Source organism: Falco punctatus, assembly GCF_963210335.1.
Source record: "Falco punctatus genome assembly, chromosome: 13".
NCBI lineage: Eukaryota > Metazoa > Chordata > Aves > Falconiformes > Falconidae > Falco > Falco punctatus.
This window is the reverse complement of record NC_137593.1, coordinates 11,750,335-11,767,322: the sequence shown is the minus strand read 5'-3', so window position 1 is coordinate 11,767,322 and position 16,988 is coordinate 11,750,335. Positions and strand designations below refer to the sequence as shown.

General features: G+C 56.7%; 2 protein-coding genes across 3 annotated transcripts in view; both read left to right on the top strand.

Moving 5' to 3' along the window:
* The window catches only part of ARMC9 (armadillo repeat containing 9), a 91,207-nt gene extending 86,357 nt beyond the window's left edge, over positions 1–4,850 (top strand). The window contains 2 exon segments of the mRNA XM_080409342.1: positions 1,781–1,929; positions 4,505–4,850. The gene's annotated coding sequence lies outside the window, so the exon portion shown is untranslated.
* Positions 4,851–7,722: 2,872 nt separating this feature from the next.
* B3GNT7 (UDP-GlcNAc:betaGal beta-1,3-N-acetylglucosaminyltransferase 7) lies at positions 7,723–16,703 on the top strand. Of its 2 annotated transcripts, none has more exons than XM_080409365.1 (2): positions 7,723–7,850; positions 12,474–16,703. In XM_080409365.1, the coding sequence occupies exons 1-2, from the start codon at positions 7,840–7,842 to the stop codon at positions 13,672–13,674; spliced, it is 1,212 nt and encodes a 403-aa protein (XP_080265491.1). In that variant the 5' UTR covers positions 7,723–7,839; the 3' UTR covers positions 13,675–16,703. The 2 variants fall into 2 exon arrangements, with proteins under 2 accessions (XP_080265491.1, XP_080265490.1); XM_080409364.1 differs by lacking the exon at positions 7,723–7,850 and adding an exon at positions 7,859–11,273.
* Positions 16,704–16,988: the final 285 nt, after the last annotated feature.

The following is a 16,988-nucleotide window of genomic DNA, read 5'->3' as shown; positions in this document are numbered from 1 at the left end:
ACTTTCCATCCTGCTCTTTCCATGCTGTCCAGCTTTCCATCCTTCCCCACCTCTCCCTGACGTTGGGCAGATCTTCAAGGCTTTGGCCCTACAGGAGTGAGCATTTAGGGTGGGGCTTTGCCCTGTTGTCACCAGTGGCAGCAGTAGGGTGAAGGGAAAGTAGAACATTATGGGGAGCACTGTGATGACACAAATGGGCTGGAAGGACCCATGAGAGCCATCAGTTTGTCCCTCCACCCTGTGGCAGGAGCTGATTTCCCACAATGAGGCAGGGATCAACCCAGCAGCGGTGTCTGGAGCCTCCCCAGACCAAGATTCTAGGAATGCTGGAGCTGCAGCAGCGCGGCAGAACCGTCAGCCTGACAGATGGCACAGGGCTGTAGCTGTGCTTGCTGTGAATCAGGGAAGGAGCTGGATCCATGCATTAACTCACTGGCCATCTCAGCCCACAGCATGACTTCACTGTCGGGTGAACATCCCACCATGGAAACCAAACCTCAGGAATGTAGCTGGGTGTGCCGGCTCTCTTCTCCTCTCCTGAGGGCTCTCAAATGGCTGAAATCCTCCCAGGCTAGCAAATTGCTGTTGCCGCTTCTCCCACCAGCTCCCCGGGCTGGGCTGGGCAGCAATGCCCATGCAAGGGTCATCCCCTGCGCCAGGTGGGTGCCTGCCTGGGTGGCCCCATGGGTGCTGGGTGCTGCCCTCCTTGTACGTGCAGAAGTGGGGGGCTTTGCCATGGCCGTAGTTGTGTAGCCCCAGCCAAAGAGGGGAAAATCTGTACTCCGCATGCCCTCTTTCTCCCTCTCTCCATCTCTTACTGGAGACAGACCCACCAGTGGCTGCAGCAGAGCCCAGGTTTTGGCAGAGGCAACGAGCAGCAGTGGAGCAATGATTAATGATGAGCAGAGCTGCAGGGCCAGGGATGTCTGAGTTGCCTCTACCTCACTCCTCAACCGATTTGGCCAAAAAAGGCTAATGTGAGCGTTTCTGCGTCTGCTGGCCCAGGAGGGGGCCCGGCCAGCGCTCGGGGTCTCGGCAGGCATGCGCTGCACCGGGGCTGTATGTTTTTCCACTTGGGCTGGAGAGGGGCCACGGGCAGGCAGCCGCTGGGCTCAGGTGATTCCTAAGCCACCCTTTCCATCTAACTCATGAGCGACGTCACGAGCGCTCTCCTGTCCAGCGCAAAACACGTCACCTTGCAGCTCGTGGCTCCCGAATCCGTGCCAGCCCCCCCGGCAGCAGGGCTTCCCGGGGCTGTGTGCGCAGCGTGCCAGCACCCTGAGCTCAGCCCAGCCCTGCCCGGGCTGCAGCTGGGACAGCGGTTTCTGTGATGCCCAGCCAGGGCTTCACCTTCAGCCTGCACCCGCAGCCAGCTCTGCAGGACGGTCAGGGCAGCAAGGCTGAGCAGGACAGGCCTGTGGTCCCTGCGACAGGCAGGAGCATCTCTGCAGGCAGGGCTGCCAGGTTCAGCACTGGCATGACGTTGCTTTCCCAGTCCTCCAACCTTAGAACTTCTCTCTCCCGGTTCCCTGTCCTCTACCTTTGCTCTTTGGGAGGGTCTGGGATGCGAGTGATGCCCTTCAGCAGCAGGACAGGTCCTCCCTTTCCCTTTTTCCCTCTTTCCCTCTTTCCCTCTTTCCCTCTTTCCCTCTTTCCCTCTTTCCCTCTTTCCCTTTCCCTCCCAAGGCTGAGCACACCAACATCCTCCTCCTCCCTCCTTTGTGGGCCGGGGCAGCACAAACGTGTCTCCCTTCTCAACCTCATGTTCCCATCCATCTAGGCTTTCTCCATCCTATATGCTCATGGGCTTGTTTTCTTCAGTGCCTGGATGCCATCTTGCCACAGGCTCGCAGGACGAAGAACCCAGACCTTGGGGCTTTCTGCGTGAGGTTGAATTGAGAAAGCAGAGGGAAACTGAGGCACACTGGGGTAAGTACTTTTCGCAGGGGCACGCTGGGCTGGGAGAGACAACCAGGGCTTCTGGCTCACTGTGTCCAACCACAGGGCTGCTCACATCATGCTGCGGAGGCACCACAAGCTGTCTGCTCCCCCCGTGCCTGCTGCCGGAGCCACAGCATCAGGCTCCCCCTGCTCCTTTGGGAAGGGAAATGTTTTCCCTTTCCCCTCCCTTCCCTGCTCGCCAGCGTGAGTCCGGTTTCCCCCGTGCGCTGCCGCCAAGTGCCTCTGGAACCACTGGAAAATGCATAAAAGGCCTGGGCAAGGCTGCGGTGAGGGTTACTCGCAGTTACAGCTGGATCCAGCTGCTGATTTAAAGCAACAGCACAGCCACACAGTCTCCCCAGGAGACCCAGGCATCCCAGGGACACAAATCCCCCAGGGAGAGGAGGTAGCAGCCGTGCCAGGCAGCAGCCCCAAACCTAGAGGGGAGCTTTTTCGCTGGGGAAACTGAGGAAGGGGCATCCCAAGGAGGCAAATCCTTGGATGGATCCAGCCCCGGGGGTTTGCTCACCCAGGTTTGCTGATTGCTTCCCCCTGTGCTGCTCCTGCAGCTCCTGGCACAGAGGCCAGGGCACTGCTTCCCTGGCAGCCCCGGCTCGTGTCCCGCCTGGGGATGGGGCTGCAACAGCCTTGTCTCCTCCTACACTGTGCCACCATCCTGTCCCCTGCCTTTCCCTGAACCTGTGGCACTGGAGTGTCACCCCATCCTCCTATTCCCCCACACTGCGGCTGTGGGGTTCGTGTCCCCCCTGAGCACCGTGTTCTCATGGGGTTGCCCAGAGGCAGGTTGGGGCTGCAGAGGGCAACAGTGGCTTGAGGACCCCCCCAGCAGGGCAGGGCTGGCCCAGCCATCACCCTGCAAAGCAACTTCTCCTCCTCCCCCATTTTTGGAAGAAATTGTGCAGTTTCCCCCGGGGTTTGATTCCAAGCAGGGCAGCGGGCATTGCTTTTGGCTATGGCTCAAGGTGTTTCAGGGTGAGCTGCCAAGGCCAGTGGATCAGGAGGGAGACCCTGGCTTTGGGAAGGTAGAAACCCTTCTCCCACCTCTGCCTGGGAGCCCATGTGGTCCAGCTCTGGCAGAGGCACTGGGATGGAAACGGCCGCGGGGCCCTGGGGTTAATGTGTAAATAACCAGTGCCATGCTCGGGATCTGGATTATGGTCCTGTTAATGATGGGCAAGCGGAGGGAGCTTTCTGTGGGGGTGGCTGGCTTCCCTGCCACCCCACGTCACACCTGGACGGTACATGACGTTTGCCCCAGCTTCCAAGCTGGAGGTGTTCATTCAGCAATAAACCAGGGTAATAATTAATCCTAACCGCCTGTGGGGTTTTCTCTGAGCGAGGGCTGGGACAGAGGCAGTGCCAGTCCCTGGTCATAGCCCCTGGGATCCCACGTGGGAGCAGAGGTGATGGTGGAGCCTCCCAGGATTACTCTTTACCTGCCCACACAGCACAAACAGCATCACGAAAAGGTGCTTAGAAAACAAATGTGCAAGCACAAAGGGACATTCCCTGTCCTATTGCAGCCAGGATGTTTGTCCAGGAGTGCGTGCGAAGTCCTTACGTGGTGTGAGTCTGGCTCAGCTAAACAAATAGTAGCCTCGGCCTCCTTCCCCACCCTGGGGTATGGCACAGGTGAATGGTTTAAGAAACACCTAAAATGTGTGACCACCCCATGCTGCTGGTGTCAGGTCAGGCTGAGCCCTTGGTCCAGCTCCAGGCACTCAGAGGTTTGGGGAGGAGAAGGCTGATTTGGGTGTCCCTGCAGGTCACAGGGCGACAGGACCTTGGCTGGTGTGGGAAATCCAGCCTGGGGACCACAGCACTGGCACAAGTGGCCAGGAGGTGTGAGAGTCACTGGGAGAAGAGATGAGACTTTTTTCTGTGTACATATAATTTGCTGGAATGGAAAGAAATCAGAAAACACCACCAAAAAAAAACCCCATAGCAAAAAAACCAGGGCAGCTTTTCCCAGTGAAACAAACCAAACCATCAGTGGGAAAAACATCGGCTGGGTCAACCTGCCACTAGCCAGCCCCCTGGGATCACATAAACTTCATTAAAAAAAGCTTGCCTCTTCCTTTGTACTTACTTTTTTTATAACACATTTTAGTTCAGGTCCGCTTTGAAATGAAAAGAGGCTTCTTGAAACACAAAAAGCATTGCGGTTTGCTTTGAGAACATCCAAATGAGCCACTTTGGCATCGCCCCAGTCCTCACCCAAATGATTTTTGTTCACCATCCTTTACCCGAATGATGCCCTGTAGCCCTGTTAGGTGCCAGCTCCAAAGCCTCATGTCCCCACAGGTCGTTTGCCCCCATCTCCAGTGGTGACACCGGGTGGGATGCTTAGGTGGGAGGTAAGTGTGTGGCACTGGTACTGGCTGTCTCCAAATGGGTCCCAGGAGCCGGCAGCTGCAGAGGTGGCTGCTGTTGGCAGGAGCTGATGTCACCCCAGCTGTGACTTGGGTGTCACTTAGGAGGGTCTGTGCATGACCTTCCCTTCTGCATCCCCATCCAATGCAATGAGTGTTATTTCTTGCAGGTCCCGTGCCAGCTCTCACAGGACCACGGTGGCTCACCGCACCTCAGAATGTCTCCAGCATTGCGTTAGGCAAACGAGCTGAGCTTCTCCATGCCTGAGCAAGAGCCTGCCATGCCAGAGCCTTTCTCCAGACACCTGCAGCTCTGCCAACAGTGCCAAAAAGGTACCTGGTGCCTCTGAATTTCAGCCTCATGACTTAGACCTAAGAAATAAGGGTGCTGGGTGCTGCAGCAAAGGAGGGACAATGGATTCATCCACTTTGCTGAAGACAGGGACAGGCAGGAATGGCAGGGATCTGCTGGTGCCTGTGTCTGCTCATAATAACGTGATGCTGCCCCTGGCTTCAGTTTTGGGTGAACAAAAAAATTCAGGTGTCTCTTTCTAGATTTTGCTCTCAGCAGAGGGGTTGTGGCTGCTCGGGTAAAACTTGTTCTTGCCAGGCACTAGAAAGAGGCAAGGAGAAGGTGTGCGGAGGAGGATTATATTTTTTTTAAGAAAATGGTTTCATTTGGTTTTAACCTTCCTGCTGCCTTTCTGCTTTCCCAGGGTGAATATGGAGAGCCTGAAAACTTGGGTTTGTCCTAAACTTTCCTACGTAATGATGAAACATATGTAAAAAATGCTGCTTCATCTTAAGACAGCCTTGAAACAGGAGCTGGTGATGCCAGAGTTGCCTTGGACAGTGCTTATCTCTGTCGTTAGTAGCCCCAGACCTGACACTATTTAAGTCTTTAACGAATAGAGAAGTAAAGCTTTGCACAGCCATCACGCCCCAGGTCCGCAGCGCTCTCACGCAGCAGGACATGCATCTGTCCTGCACAGGAGGAGGCAGGAGCAGGGTCTGTCTGCACAGGGGGGGATTATTGGAGCTGAAACTGCGTAGCAGCACAGAAGCATCCGGGAAGTCCCTGTGCTCGTGGCCCTGCTGCTTTCCTGCACGGAAGCAGGCAGCAGAGAGGCGGCAGTCAGGCAGCATAGCTGGCAGAGCTCCCTGCCGAGGCTGCCAGGAGCCCTCCTCGCCCCGCAGCGGTGCCGCTTCCATGCCCGAGCAGCTCAGCCCTCGGGCACGCTGCATCCAGCTGGCCCTGGGCTTGCGGGCTGGCCATGCTGTGCTGGGGCATCCGGAGAGCCCTGGGAGCCTGTCGCACACCCACAGCACCTGGGCATCCCCTGCAGGCTACAGCAGCTGCCCCAGGGGTGTGTTTTGGGGTTTATTCCAGCTCCCCACGGCCAGGACGCTGCCACCCCTGTCCCCTTGTGGTCCCAGGGCATGTTGCAAGGAGGAGATGGTGGCTGTGCTGGTGGGGCTTTGCTGTTCACACCCCTTTGTGCCTGTTTGTGAAGGGGGGGTTCTCCAACGGGGTCACCCTCCACTGTGAGCCCCTCTTTGCAGAGTGGAGTGAGCTCCCAGCCATGGGCCCTACCATCCCTGTGCTACAGGGATGAGATGAGTCCTCCTCACATCCCACGCCGGGGTGATACTCAGTGTGGCTCTTCGTCATACCCAGTACCCTTTCTCTGTGCGCTTCCCAGCCATGATTTTCTTGGGGCTATGAATTCAGCAGATACAGACTTTCCTATGGGCAGTGGGAACAGACCAAAAAGGAATCAGGGAAGGTGTGTAGGTACTTTCGGTGGTGATAAGGTTGTGGGGTGCTGCAGAGCTGGTGCAGCCAGTTTGGGCAATGCTTCCTGGGGAGCTTTCACAGTCCCCAGGACATGGAGCTGCAGGGCATCTGGGAAAGCAATAAACTGAGATAAGGAAAGAGAATGAGGCTGGGAGAAAGCAATGCAACTTTCTTTCCCAAACTGAGCTGGACTTGGGGTTTTCTTGGAGCAGGGCCAAGTGTTGCTTGAGTAACAGAGGTTGTTACAAGGTCCAGCCTTGGCACAGAAGAGCCTTTCCCATGACAAGCACAGTGTGTCTGGGGGGGGGGTGTATGACAGCTGTGGGAGACCCCAACCCTCAGCACTCATGCAAAATGCAGAGGGGCTGTGGGGAAAGGGACTGGGATATCTCTGCTGGGCAGGAAAGGAAATATCCCAAAGGATTTCCTGCAGGCTTCATGGTTGACATGAGCAGCTGGTGGGGATGGAAGCGTGACAAAAAGGGAGACATCAGAAATGATGGGGACTGATTTTCATGGCTGAAAAAGACCCTCAACTGAAATGCTACATTTAAGAGGAAAAGAAGGTCTTTAAATCTGCATCTCAATGCCAATGGGATGTCCCCTGCTGGTATGGCTGCAGCAGGGACTCTGGTGGAACTTTACTCTGAACCAGGGCTGAAGGAAGAGTTTGGAAGGACACCTCACCTGCCTCCGGTGCTGGTGGAAATCTGATCCATGAGGCAGGTCCTGGCATGCTGTAGGCACCCTTCTGCTGCAGCAACCCTTCCTCTGGACTCCCTGCACCCCACGTGAGGTGTGGGTCCCAGGAGATGTGTGGGTCCTGGACAGTGTGTGTGTCTGGTGAGGTGGGAGCCCTGGGCAGAGTGTTGGTCTCCAACAAGGTGTGGATCCTGAGTGAGATGTGGTCCTGGGTAAAGTGTGGGTCCCAGGAAAGCTGTGGTTCCGTTGCTTCAGGGATCCCAAACTATGCTGTGCGCAGAGGCAAAGCTGGGATCTCAGTGTTGCCGTGAGAAACCGGAGCTGGGCCCCAGCTTCCTTTTGGGATTCATCCCAGCCTGACCTGACTGTGTTGAGGGGTGAGGGCAGAAAAGACCCACATTCCTTTTCCAAAGATCAAATCCCAGCTGCCAAAAGCACCTCTCCTGGTGAGCACTGGGATCCCCTTCCCACAGCTGGGACCCTTTGCAATTACCAGCGATGGGGCAGGGCTGATGCACCCAGAGGGCACTGTGAGGGCTGCAGAAGACCCTACGGGGTGCCAGGGTGGGGGGTGTTTGGGTGGGTGGGGCCGGGGGGGTGGGGCAGGACAGGACACACCCGCCCCCACCCCTCCGCGAGCTCCCAGCTCCCGGTGAGTTTCCCATCAGCAGCGCGGAGGGTCCCCGGGGGAAGCGCAGTGTGTCACCCGTAACCCCGTCCCCGGCATCGCTGGGGAGCTCCGTGCCGGCGGGGGGGCGGTGTGTGTGTGGGGGGGGGGGGGCTGAGGGGCAGGGCAAGAGTTAACCTACCTGCTTTGCCATCCCTCTTGGCTCCACCTCGGAGAGCGAGGGGAGGGAAAAGGGAAAAAGTAAGGGGGGGGGGGGGGAGGTTTGGGGTTGGGAAAAAGAAGAGGAGGAGGAGGAAGAGGAAGAGGGCAGAAAGCAGCGCCCGGACCGCGGGCAGCCCCGGCCAGCAGCGGAGCGGCCGCCCCGTCCCACTCCCAGCATGTTCCAGTGGTGAGTGAGCGCAGGGAGCGGGGGCCGCGCCTGCCCCTGCCCCGTTACCCCCCGCTGCCCCCCGTTACCACCGCTCCCGCCGCCGCGTCCTGCCCGCAGCCTGGGGGGCTCCCCGGTCCCCATCCCGCCGGGTCCCTCCCGAGGGGCTCCCCGGTTCCCATCCCGCCGGGTACCTCCCGAGGGGCTCCCCGGGAGCGGATAGCTGGGCACGGGCAACTTTGGTGAGGAGAGTGCGCATGGGGAAGGGACAAAAGACGGCGTCTGTCCCCTGTCTGTCTGTCCCCATCCCAGGAGAGACGTTCCTTTCGGCCGCGGGTCCCCCTCCCCCCGCAACCCCCGGGCCGGGGTACCCCTGGCCAGGCTCTCCGGGGTGTCGGCTCCCAGCGCAAACCTCGCCCCATCTCGGGACGGGGCCACCGGGCAGGGCTGGCGGTCGGTCCCCCCCCCCTTTCCCTGGGGATGCCTTCCCCAGCCCTTCCCTGCAAAGGGCCGGTTTGGGAAGGGGAGGGGGGCGGCGTGGCCGGGAGAGCGGCGCCTGGGGGCAGCCAGACCTGCTCCTGGGGTCCCTGTCCCACGGCAGCGCCAGCCTGGGGGACGGTGCCCATGGAGAGGGGGGGGACATCCAGGGTTCCTGCTCTTGCCTCTCCCCCAGCCCTGTGTTTTTACCACCTTGTATTTAAGCCAGAGGTCTTTTATAAGAAGCGGACGTGTCCCCAGACACCCTGGGAGGACACGCACCGTGAGCTGGGGCCCTGCTGGGCGCTTGCACACCGGCTGCTTTTGGAGACATTTGGGTGCCCAGCATCTGCTCCTAGATAAGATCCCCTCTCCCAAGCCCTTGGCACCGCCAACAGAAAGGGCTCTATGCTGGCAGTGCCTCCACCGGCTCAGTGACTGGATCTAATTGAGGGGCCAGAAAAATCCAAATAAATAGATAGCCCTGACTGATCAAAGAGGTTTTCATGTGGATCACAAGTGGCTGTGTGCCTCCGGGGACCAGGGATGGAGAGCCCCAGTCCCCCAGGGCCTTGCCTGCCCTACAGCATCACCACCTGAAAGGGGAACGGCCACCTCTAATTTGGGGATTTATATTTAACCGTACGGGCACAGCCGGTGGTGGCGTGGCCATCTCACAGGGAGGCTTTTGAGCTTTTCCTGGTGGAGAAAAGGGAAGAGGAGGGGAGTGGGTTGGGACCCTTTCAAAGCTGTCTCAGTGGCACTGACACTGGTGGTTGGGCCAGCCAGCCCCAGCTGGCGCCGGTGAGAGCCCAGCCGGCATGGGCACGGGTTGCTGCTGTCCTTGGGCCCTTCGGTGCCGGCTCTTGGGGACACTGCCAGGGTCTGGCTGGGGGTTGTGTCCCAGAACAGGGCACTGGGGCTCAGCAGGGTGATTTCTCTGTGATGGTAGCAAAGCCAACACAGCTCCCTCGCCTCCTGCAAAGCAGTGGTTCTTGGAGTCTCCAGGGAGCAGGACCTGGTTCCTCCCCCCTGAAGTACTTCCCAGCTGAGGAGACCACAGAGCAGAAAGATTCAAGATCAGAGAAGATACACACGATTGCCACTCTTCTGACCCCCAGAATCTTTGGTTTGATGTGGGAATTGCCTGTGGTTATGGCTCAGGTTCCCCCAGTCCCTGTTGCTTTTCTGCCAGTGCAGGGACAGGATTTCTGTGGGGCAGGAGGTGGCCGTGGGGCTGCTGGTTCCTGCTGAACCTGGTGGTGCCCCTGCGGGTTGCCGAGTCCAACTTATAGGAAAAATCCCAAATAATTTTTTGTAACAAATCAAAAATTGCTCGTTGCACTGGTGGGAGCTGGGGGAGCAGTGTCTGGTGGAGGAAGGAGGAATAAGTTTCTGTGCTGTTGTGCAATACCTCACTGATACACCTAGATGTACCCAGGCTATCCAACCTCCTCCACCTCTTACTAAAAGCAGGAGCTCCATCTCCCCTCAGCCCCAGGGCAGTCTTCTGCCTGGGCTGAAATAAAAAGCAGTGATCCAAGGAGGGTAATGGGGGTGAGCGGCTCCACGGAGCTCCTGTCTCTTGTCAGGCAGAGCCTGCCAAAGGTGGAACCCACTCGTGCCAGTTAGTGACAGCCCTACCAATGCAAATTTTTTTTTTTTTAATATTATATCAGTAATTCCTTGCCCATGGCTTCTGGGGAACCCTTGGCCATCTTTCAGGATGGGTATTTTATCACGTGTTGTCCTTGGGGTGTGGGGAGTGCAAGGATGGGATGGGATGGGGTGGGAGCAAGGCTGAGTGTCCGGATGGGATCGGTGCAATTGGGGTTACTATACAAGGTGACTAGGGTTATTTCTGCTGCAGTGCCGGGTATTGATGAGAGGTTTTAAAAATTGCTTGGCTGTGCAGGGGTTAAAGTTTTATCGGACCACAGGGGTTCTAAGGATAAGCTTAGAGCTGTGTGGCCAGGGCTGGAAAGGGTTAAGGGAATGGTGAGATCTAATCAGAACTGCTCCCTCATCAGTCTCAGATGAGTGGCCACATATAAAACCAGATGAGGAATATCTATCAATTTACCAGTAATTACTTATTTCCACGCTGGCTCTCACAGTCCACGCTAGCGATCACAGTTTTCCCACGTAAATGTGGGGCTGAAAAGTTCTTTGTGCTTGCGGGCAAAGCTGGAGACGGGAGTTCCTGAAAGCTCCTGGTTCCCCTGCTTCCCTTCGGGGCTGCTGCATTTCAGTGTGGCTGGAGTCCCCAAGAGCAATGCAGTCCCCTGCCCTGGGGAGCCCAAGGGAATATGGGGTGTCCCACCAAGCAGGTGCTTTGGTGCAGCCTGTGCCCCAAAACCCCAGCAGCTTCCTGGCAATGCTGATCATAATCCAGCCTTCAGGGCCAGGAGAGTTTCAAGGTTCCTTTTTTTTTTTTTTTTTTTTGGGGGGGGGCACGGGGGGAGCTATCTGGAAAACACTTGGGTTGTATGTTTCAGATTTCAGCCCCAAGCTCCTTCTCTGGACTACTCCAAAGTGAAGGTGCCATCTGCCTGGGTAGAGACTATCTTGGTTCTGGCTCTGATGGGGAGCGGGAGGCTGAGGGCTGTCCCCGGTGGGTGGCACCCAGGCTGGAACGTGCTTCTGTCACCAAGAGGGCAGGTGCAGGGGATCTATGAGACTGGTGCCACATCTGTCTCCTTTGGCTCCCCAGCCGAGGTCCCTTTCACTCCCCGGCAGGGAAAAGGGGCACCAGGGACTGCTGAGCACCTCACGTGTCCCCTCCATGTGGAGATGGTGCTGCCCTTGGGAAGCTGTCAGGACCCCTGGTGGGCACGTGGATCCCAGCTGCTACCCCCCAATGCCCGGTGTGCTTCTGCACAGGGAGATGGGCCAAGGCAGCTGGAGCAAGCAGGACTGCAACATCAGGAAAGTGGACCAGATGTGCCAGCTGTGCAGCAGAGCCAGGTACTTGGGGACAACATAGTGTAGATGGGCAGGGCCAGCAGTTCCTCTCCTCTGTGGCAGCAGGGCAAGAAAGCCCCCCCCCTTTAACTGTGTGGAAAAGCAGGTTGGGGTGGTACTCGGGGTGGTATTCGGTGCATCAGTTGTCTGAGCGCAGCCCTCCTGCTGTCCCAAGGACGGCACGAGGATCCTGCTCAAGCCCCTGGTGAGCACCAGGGTTTGTCCCATGAGCCAGCACCTTCCCGGGGCGATGGGTCTGCAGCAGGGGAGAGCAGCAGGATGGCCGCGCAAGGGGCTGGGTTTGATCTGCCACCCCCAGCCCTCCACACACCCTGGATGTGCAGGTATCTGGTTTGCTGCAGGCTGGGAACATCTGCCCCCAGATCTGCAGTGCATCTACTGCTCCTTATCACCACAAAGTGAAGCAACAGGTCCTGAGAACTGGCCAAACACCCAGCAGTGCCCCCAGAAATGCTGATTCCCAAGGTGGTTGCAGGGCTAAGGACATCTTTTCCCCACTGAACCCTGAAGTTCGCCTTAAGTGGTGATTTTTTTTGGTCCTGATCTGCCATTTTGAAATGAAACAGCAATGACTGTTTCATTTTGACTCCTGTGGTCTTCCCAGCTCTGGTTTCTCAGTGTTGCGTGACCTGTGATGCCAGTCTAGGGCCATAGGATGCCAGTCTACAGCCATAGGCAGTATGCCTGTATTTTGGAATTAACATTTCCATGGAAAAGATAATTCCCTTCTGCTCTTGTCCTAAACTGCAATTTTCAGATGTCTGAAACAGAGCTTTCTTCAGGACTTCTCTCCAAAACAGCTCTTCACAGGAGCTCTCATCCTGACTTCATATCTCTCTCTCCCCTTGCCTCCCTCCCCCCTGCCTTATCTTCTTCCCGGTGAACCCTTCCCAGCTCTTTGCACAGATCTGGGGTTGCCGGATGATACCGCGGCCACTTGCTATATGCCTTGTGCCTGTCCCTGTGGTTAAGTGTGGCCCCCGAGCTGCCCTGCAAGCAAGCAGGATGCAGGTGGGAAGAGCGTGTGTGGTGTCCCACAGCTCTTCCCACAAGGCTGCTGCCCATCAGGTGATGGGACACAGATTATGAGCATTCCATGACCTCTCCAGGAGGTGCTTTTGCAGGCAAGCTTCTTGCAGCCTGCAGTTTCCTCTCCTTAACTCCCCTGTCTTATCCCTTTAGGAAGAAGACCATCTACAAAACTGTTTGCCTCTCCTTCTTGCTGGTGATCACAGTGACGGTGCTGCAACGGGGAATGGCCCCCAGTCAGTTCATGCAGGGCCAGCAGCAGAAAGACCTGCCCACCCCAGAGGCCCTGAAAACGCAGAAGAGGGACAACTCCTTCTCCTTCACCAGCACTTTCTGGAAGAGCAAGAAGGAAAAAGCTCCTGTGAAAGAGGAGAGTGTGATGGCAAAACAAGTGAAATCCTGGGATGTCACCACTACCAACTGCTCAGCGAACCAGAACTTCAGCAAGGTGGACTGGTTCAAAGGGCTGGAACCCAACTTCCAGCAGTTCCTCCTCTATCGGCACTGCCGCTACTTTCCCATGCTGATCAACCACCCTGAGAAATGCAGCGGAGACATCTACCTGCTCATCGTGGTCAAGTCTATCATTACGCAGCATGACCGCCGTGAGGCCATCCGGAGGACCTGGGGCCAGGAGAAGGATGTGGACGGCAAGAGGATCAGGACATTGTTCTTGCTGGGCACGGCTTCCAAGGAGGAGGAGAGAGCCAACTACCAGAAACTGCTGGATTACGAGAACCATATCTATGGGGACATCTTGCAGTGGGATTTCCTGGACAGCTTCTTCAACCTCACCCTCAAAGAAGTCCATTTCCTGAAGTGGCTGAACATCTACTGTGACAATGTCCGCTTCATCTTCAAAGGTGATGACGATGTGTTTGTGAGTCCCAGCAACATCCTGGAGTTCCTGGAGGACAAGAAGGAGGGAGAGGACCTCTTTGTTGGGGATGTCCTCTACAAGGCCAGGCCGATCCGGAAGAAGGAGAACAAGTACTACATCCCCAGCGCCCTCTACAACAAAAGTAACTACCCACCCTATGCAGGGGGTGGGGGCTTCATCATGGATGGACCCCTAGCCAAGAGGCTGCACAAGACCTCGGAGACACTGGAGCTGTACCCCATTGACGACGTCTTCCTAGGGATGTGCTTGGAGATCCTAAAAGTGTCACCCATTGGGCACGAGGGCTTCAAAACTTTTGGCATTGTGAAGAACAAGAACAGCAAGATGAACAAGGAGCCATGTTTCTTCCGGAGTATGTTGGTGGTTCATAAACTGCTGCCTCCAGAGTTGCTCCAAATGTGGGACTTGGTCCATAGTAACTTGACATGCTCAAGAAAACTCAATGTCCTTTAGCTCAGTCTCTCTGGAGAGCTGGGACTGGAGGGGCTGGGACAACCGATCCCTGCTCCAGGATGGGGTGAGTCTCTGCTGGTGGCACACAAGTCCTCTGCGGGGCATGTTCCTCCAGGGCAGAGACTGCGCTCATGGGCAGGGTTTGTGATGGTGTTTGTTCCTGTACTGTAATGTGGTTCACTTATCTCCAGCTGGGTTGGGGGTTGATGAAAAAGGAGAGGGGAAAAAAAACACAACACAACAAATCTAGCACAAAATGAAGAGAGAGAGGGAGGGAGGGCAGAGCTCTGCTTTAGGTACCACCTCCACCAGAGTATGATGAAATATGGGGTGGGGGGGGAGGCAGGGAGGGAATGTGACACAGGCATTTTTTGGAGATGTTCAGGGTCTGGCTATCCAGGGAAAGTGCTTCAAGGGAGCTGAGCAGTTTACGAGTGTGTGAGCCCCCGACAGCTCAAAAGTCAAGGGGATTTTGTTTGTTATTTCAAGTTTCTCCTCCATGTGAGGTTTTAGTGACATCGACTCTGTGTGCATTGGGTTTGCCCCTGCCAAAGTCCTCACTGTGCAGCTGGGGAAGGGGCTCTCCTCCGAGGCTGGATCCTGAGCCCCCCTTGGGGTTTCAGCCAGGCAGTTGGGGAACTGGGGTCTTTGTCCCTGATAGAGGGTCCCAGACAGTGGTGGCTCGCAGCACCAGCATGGGCTGCGCTCAGCCACACAGCCCCTCTGCCAGCCTTGCTGTGCGTGCACTCAGAGGAATGTACCCAGCTGGAATTCCTCAGGGATTTGTTCCTCCTGGCAGGAAAGGGAAGGGACGAGGCAGGCTGCCCTTGCCCACAGCCAAGAAAGAGGCAGAGAAACTTGATCAGCCCCAGCTGGAGTGGCCCCAAAGCACCTGGGACCCCAGCTTGGGTGCAGGCACCCTGGGGGCTTGCTGCAGGGAGACCCTCTCCTTGCAGCTGGGCTGCCCTGATGGGGTTGCCTCAGAAGGGGACAACAGACCCCAAAGACCCCATGCATGGCTGCTTCAGGCTCAGCCCTGGTTTTGCAGCAAGCACGATGTTCCCGGGCAGGTTGGAGAGTATCGGTCCTGGCCTGGTACACAGAGCAGGGCCCAACGGGACAAGGTGAAGGAGAGCTGGTGTTTCACACCGTACCTGCCCCCCTCAGGGCTGTGGCAGTGTTCTACAGGATGAGGCTCAGAAGCATGACAAGCAGTGGTATCACAAGACATGGCCCTCTTTCTTCGGGCTGCAAGGACCACTGGAGCGGTCAGGGGGAGCCCCAAGCCAGCTGTTGTGATGGACACCCCCCCAACACAGAGACATGTGGCCACAGATGCTCTCCAGCCACCAACCGCAGGTGTGAGCAAAGCCACAGGCATGTGCAAAGCCACACACGTGCACAGGCCCTGGCATGCCAGCTCCCAGGCACATGCTCTGCGCACACAGATGTCCATGTCATGTACGGACATGTACAACCCCATCCGTGGCCCTGACCACGCACAGTGAAACGTGGCACGCGTGCATTCCCTCTCTCTCCCTCTCTGGTGCCAGACATTGAAGGGAAAAAATATTGACTACCTCAAAGGTCCCCCTGTGCAGTGCCTTTTTTTTTTTCCTTTCCTTTTCTGAATGTGTTTTGGAAATGGGCCTGTTTCATTTACTCCAAGTCTGTATGTTCCCCAGGTTAGAAAACAAGGAAGAAAAAAAAAAAAAAAAAAAAAAAAAAAAAAAAAAAAAGAAGGGCCATAAACCAGCCAGAAAAGGCACCCTCCTGCCAAGCCCCACAACCTCTTGGCCAATGTCCCTCATCTGCCCAGTCGCAGATTTGGAAAGGAGGAAGAGAAAGAGCCCACTGCTACCCAGGGCTCGGCCCTTGGTACTGGGGCTAGTGGCAATACTGTGAAATTTGATTTAGGATGCACCCAGCAGCACCGCATCCCTGGGGCAAGTGCCAGCAGTGCAGGGCAGAGACTTGCCCCAGGGGCATTTTCGGTGCCTGCTGGGTTCTGGCAGCACACAACACTCTGCTTTCCCGTCCCCTCCCTCCTTCCAACAGGAGTGAGTTCAGAAATCCAAATTGACACCTCCATAATTTATGTCAGGTACAGTACGTTAGCTGTGTACTTATCCTATACGCAGGGACAGCTCTCGCCCTCCGTAGCGGTGCGTACGGTGAGCCAGGGCTGCGCGCAGAAATTTCTCGCTGCTGTTCTTCACCTGGTGGGACCTGTACAGAGAAACCTTGTAGATTTGGTGAACATTCTAGTTTCTAAATAAAGGTTGAAAGAAGAAGGAAAAAAACCCACAAGCCCTCACCTCATGTCACTGCTAGCAGGTTTCTGCTGGCCCAGTCAGCCTGGCTGGCTGGGAATGAAACCTGGCAATGGGATCCAGTGGCAAAACCGCTGCCTGGTGTGGCGTTTCAGGGCTGTGGCTGCCCTGCTCCAGCTTGGCACAGCTTCCTTGCAGAGCCTGGCATGGCGTTTAACAAGAGCCGGTGGATGTTTTCTCTCTTCCGTGCATTCCTCCAGCTGCATTTGAAATCTCCAGCTGAACTTCAGATTGTGCTGGTGCCCTGGAGTGAGGAGCACCTCACCTCACCCTCCCTGGGAAGAGCTGCTACATGCAGCAGGTTTGGAAACTCACCTGTTCTGTTTGAACACCCTCTCCCCTTATGCTGAAGGAGATCGCCACCTTGCTGCCTCTGCCACGCTCTCCATGGCAGGACCTGGCTCATTGCCTTTTCCCACCACCACCACCACCACCACCACCGCCGCCTGACATCCCCTCTCCATAGCGCAGTAGGATACACAGGCCATGGGGCAGCAGTGACCCCAGAGCAGAGCGAGCCACATCCACAGGGACAAACCCGCATCAGGTATGGACCTGGGGGGTGAGGGGGAAAGCCATGGATGAGCCCACGGGTCTCACCTCAGTGTTTGGGCACTGGGGGCTCGGTTTCAGGGCTGGCTCCTGGCTTGGCGCCTCAACAGGGTGATGGGGAGCGGAGAGGCCAGCAAGGGGGACCAGGACACGCTGGATGTGGCAGGCTGGACTACCTGCCACCAGGGCCAGCTTCCCCATGGCACCAAACACTTCAGAGGTGGGACACAAGGGAAACGCTGAGCAGATACACTTGTGGATGCTTTTGCCCTTCTCCTCTGCAGTGTGACCTGCCCCAGGGCTGCCTCCTCCAGCTGTGGCAGGGTACCAAGGTGCAAGCAAATGCTCCAGCCAGGGATCCAGAGCCCCAGAGTGGGAACAGGGCCCCAGTGTTACAGTGCAGCTGGGCTCCATAGGGCACAGCTGGGG

What these genes read in the sequence shown, in the direction of transcription:
- B3GNT7 (XM_080409364.1), top strand. Translation starts at nt 10,981, where the DNA reads ATGAGACTGGTGCCACATCTGTCTCCTTTGGCTCCCCAGCCGAGGTCC. An exon ending in CAGCTGTGCAGCAGAGCCAG is followed by an intron (nt 11,274 to 12,473) that starts GTACTTGGGGAC and finishes TTATCCCTTTAG; the next exon opens with GAAGAAGACCATCTACAAAA.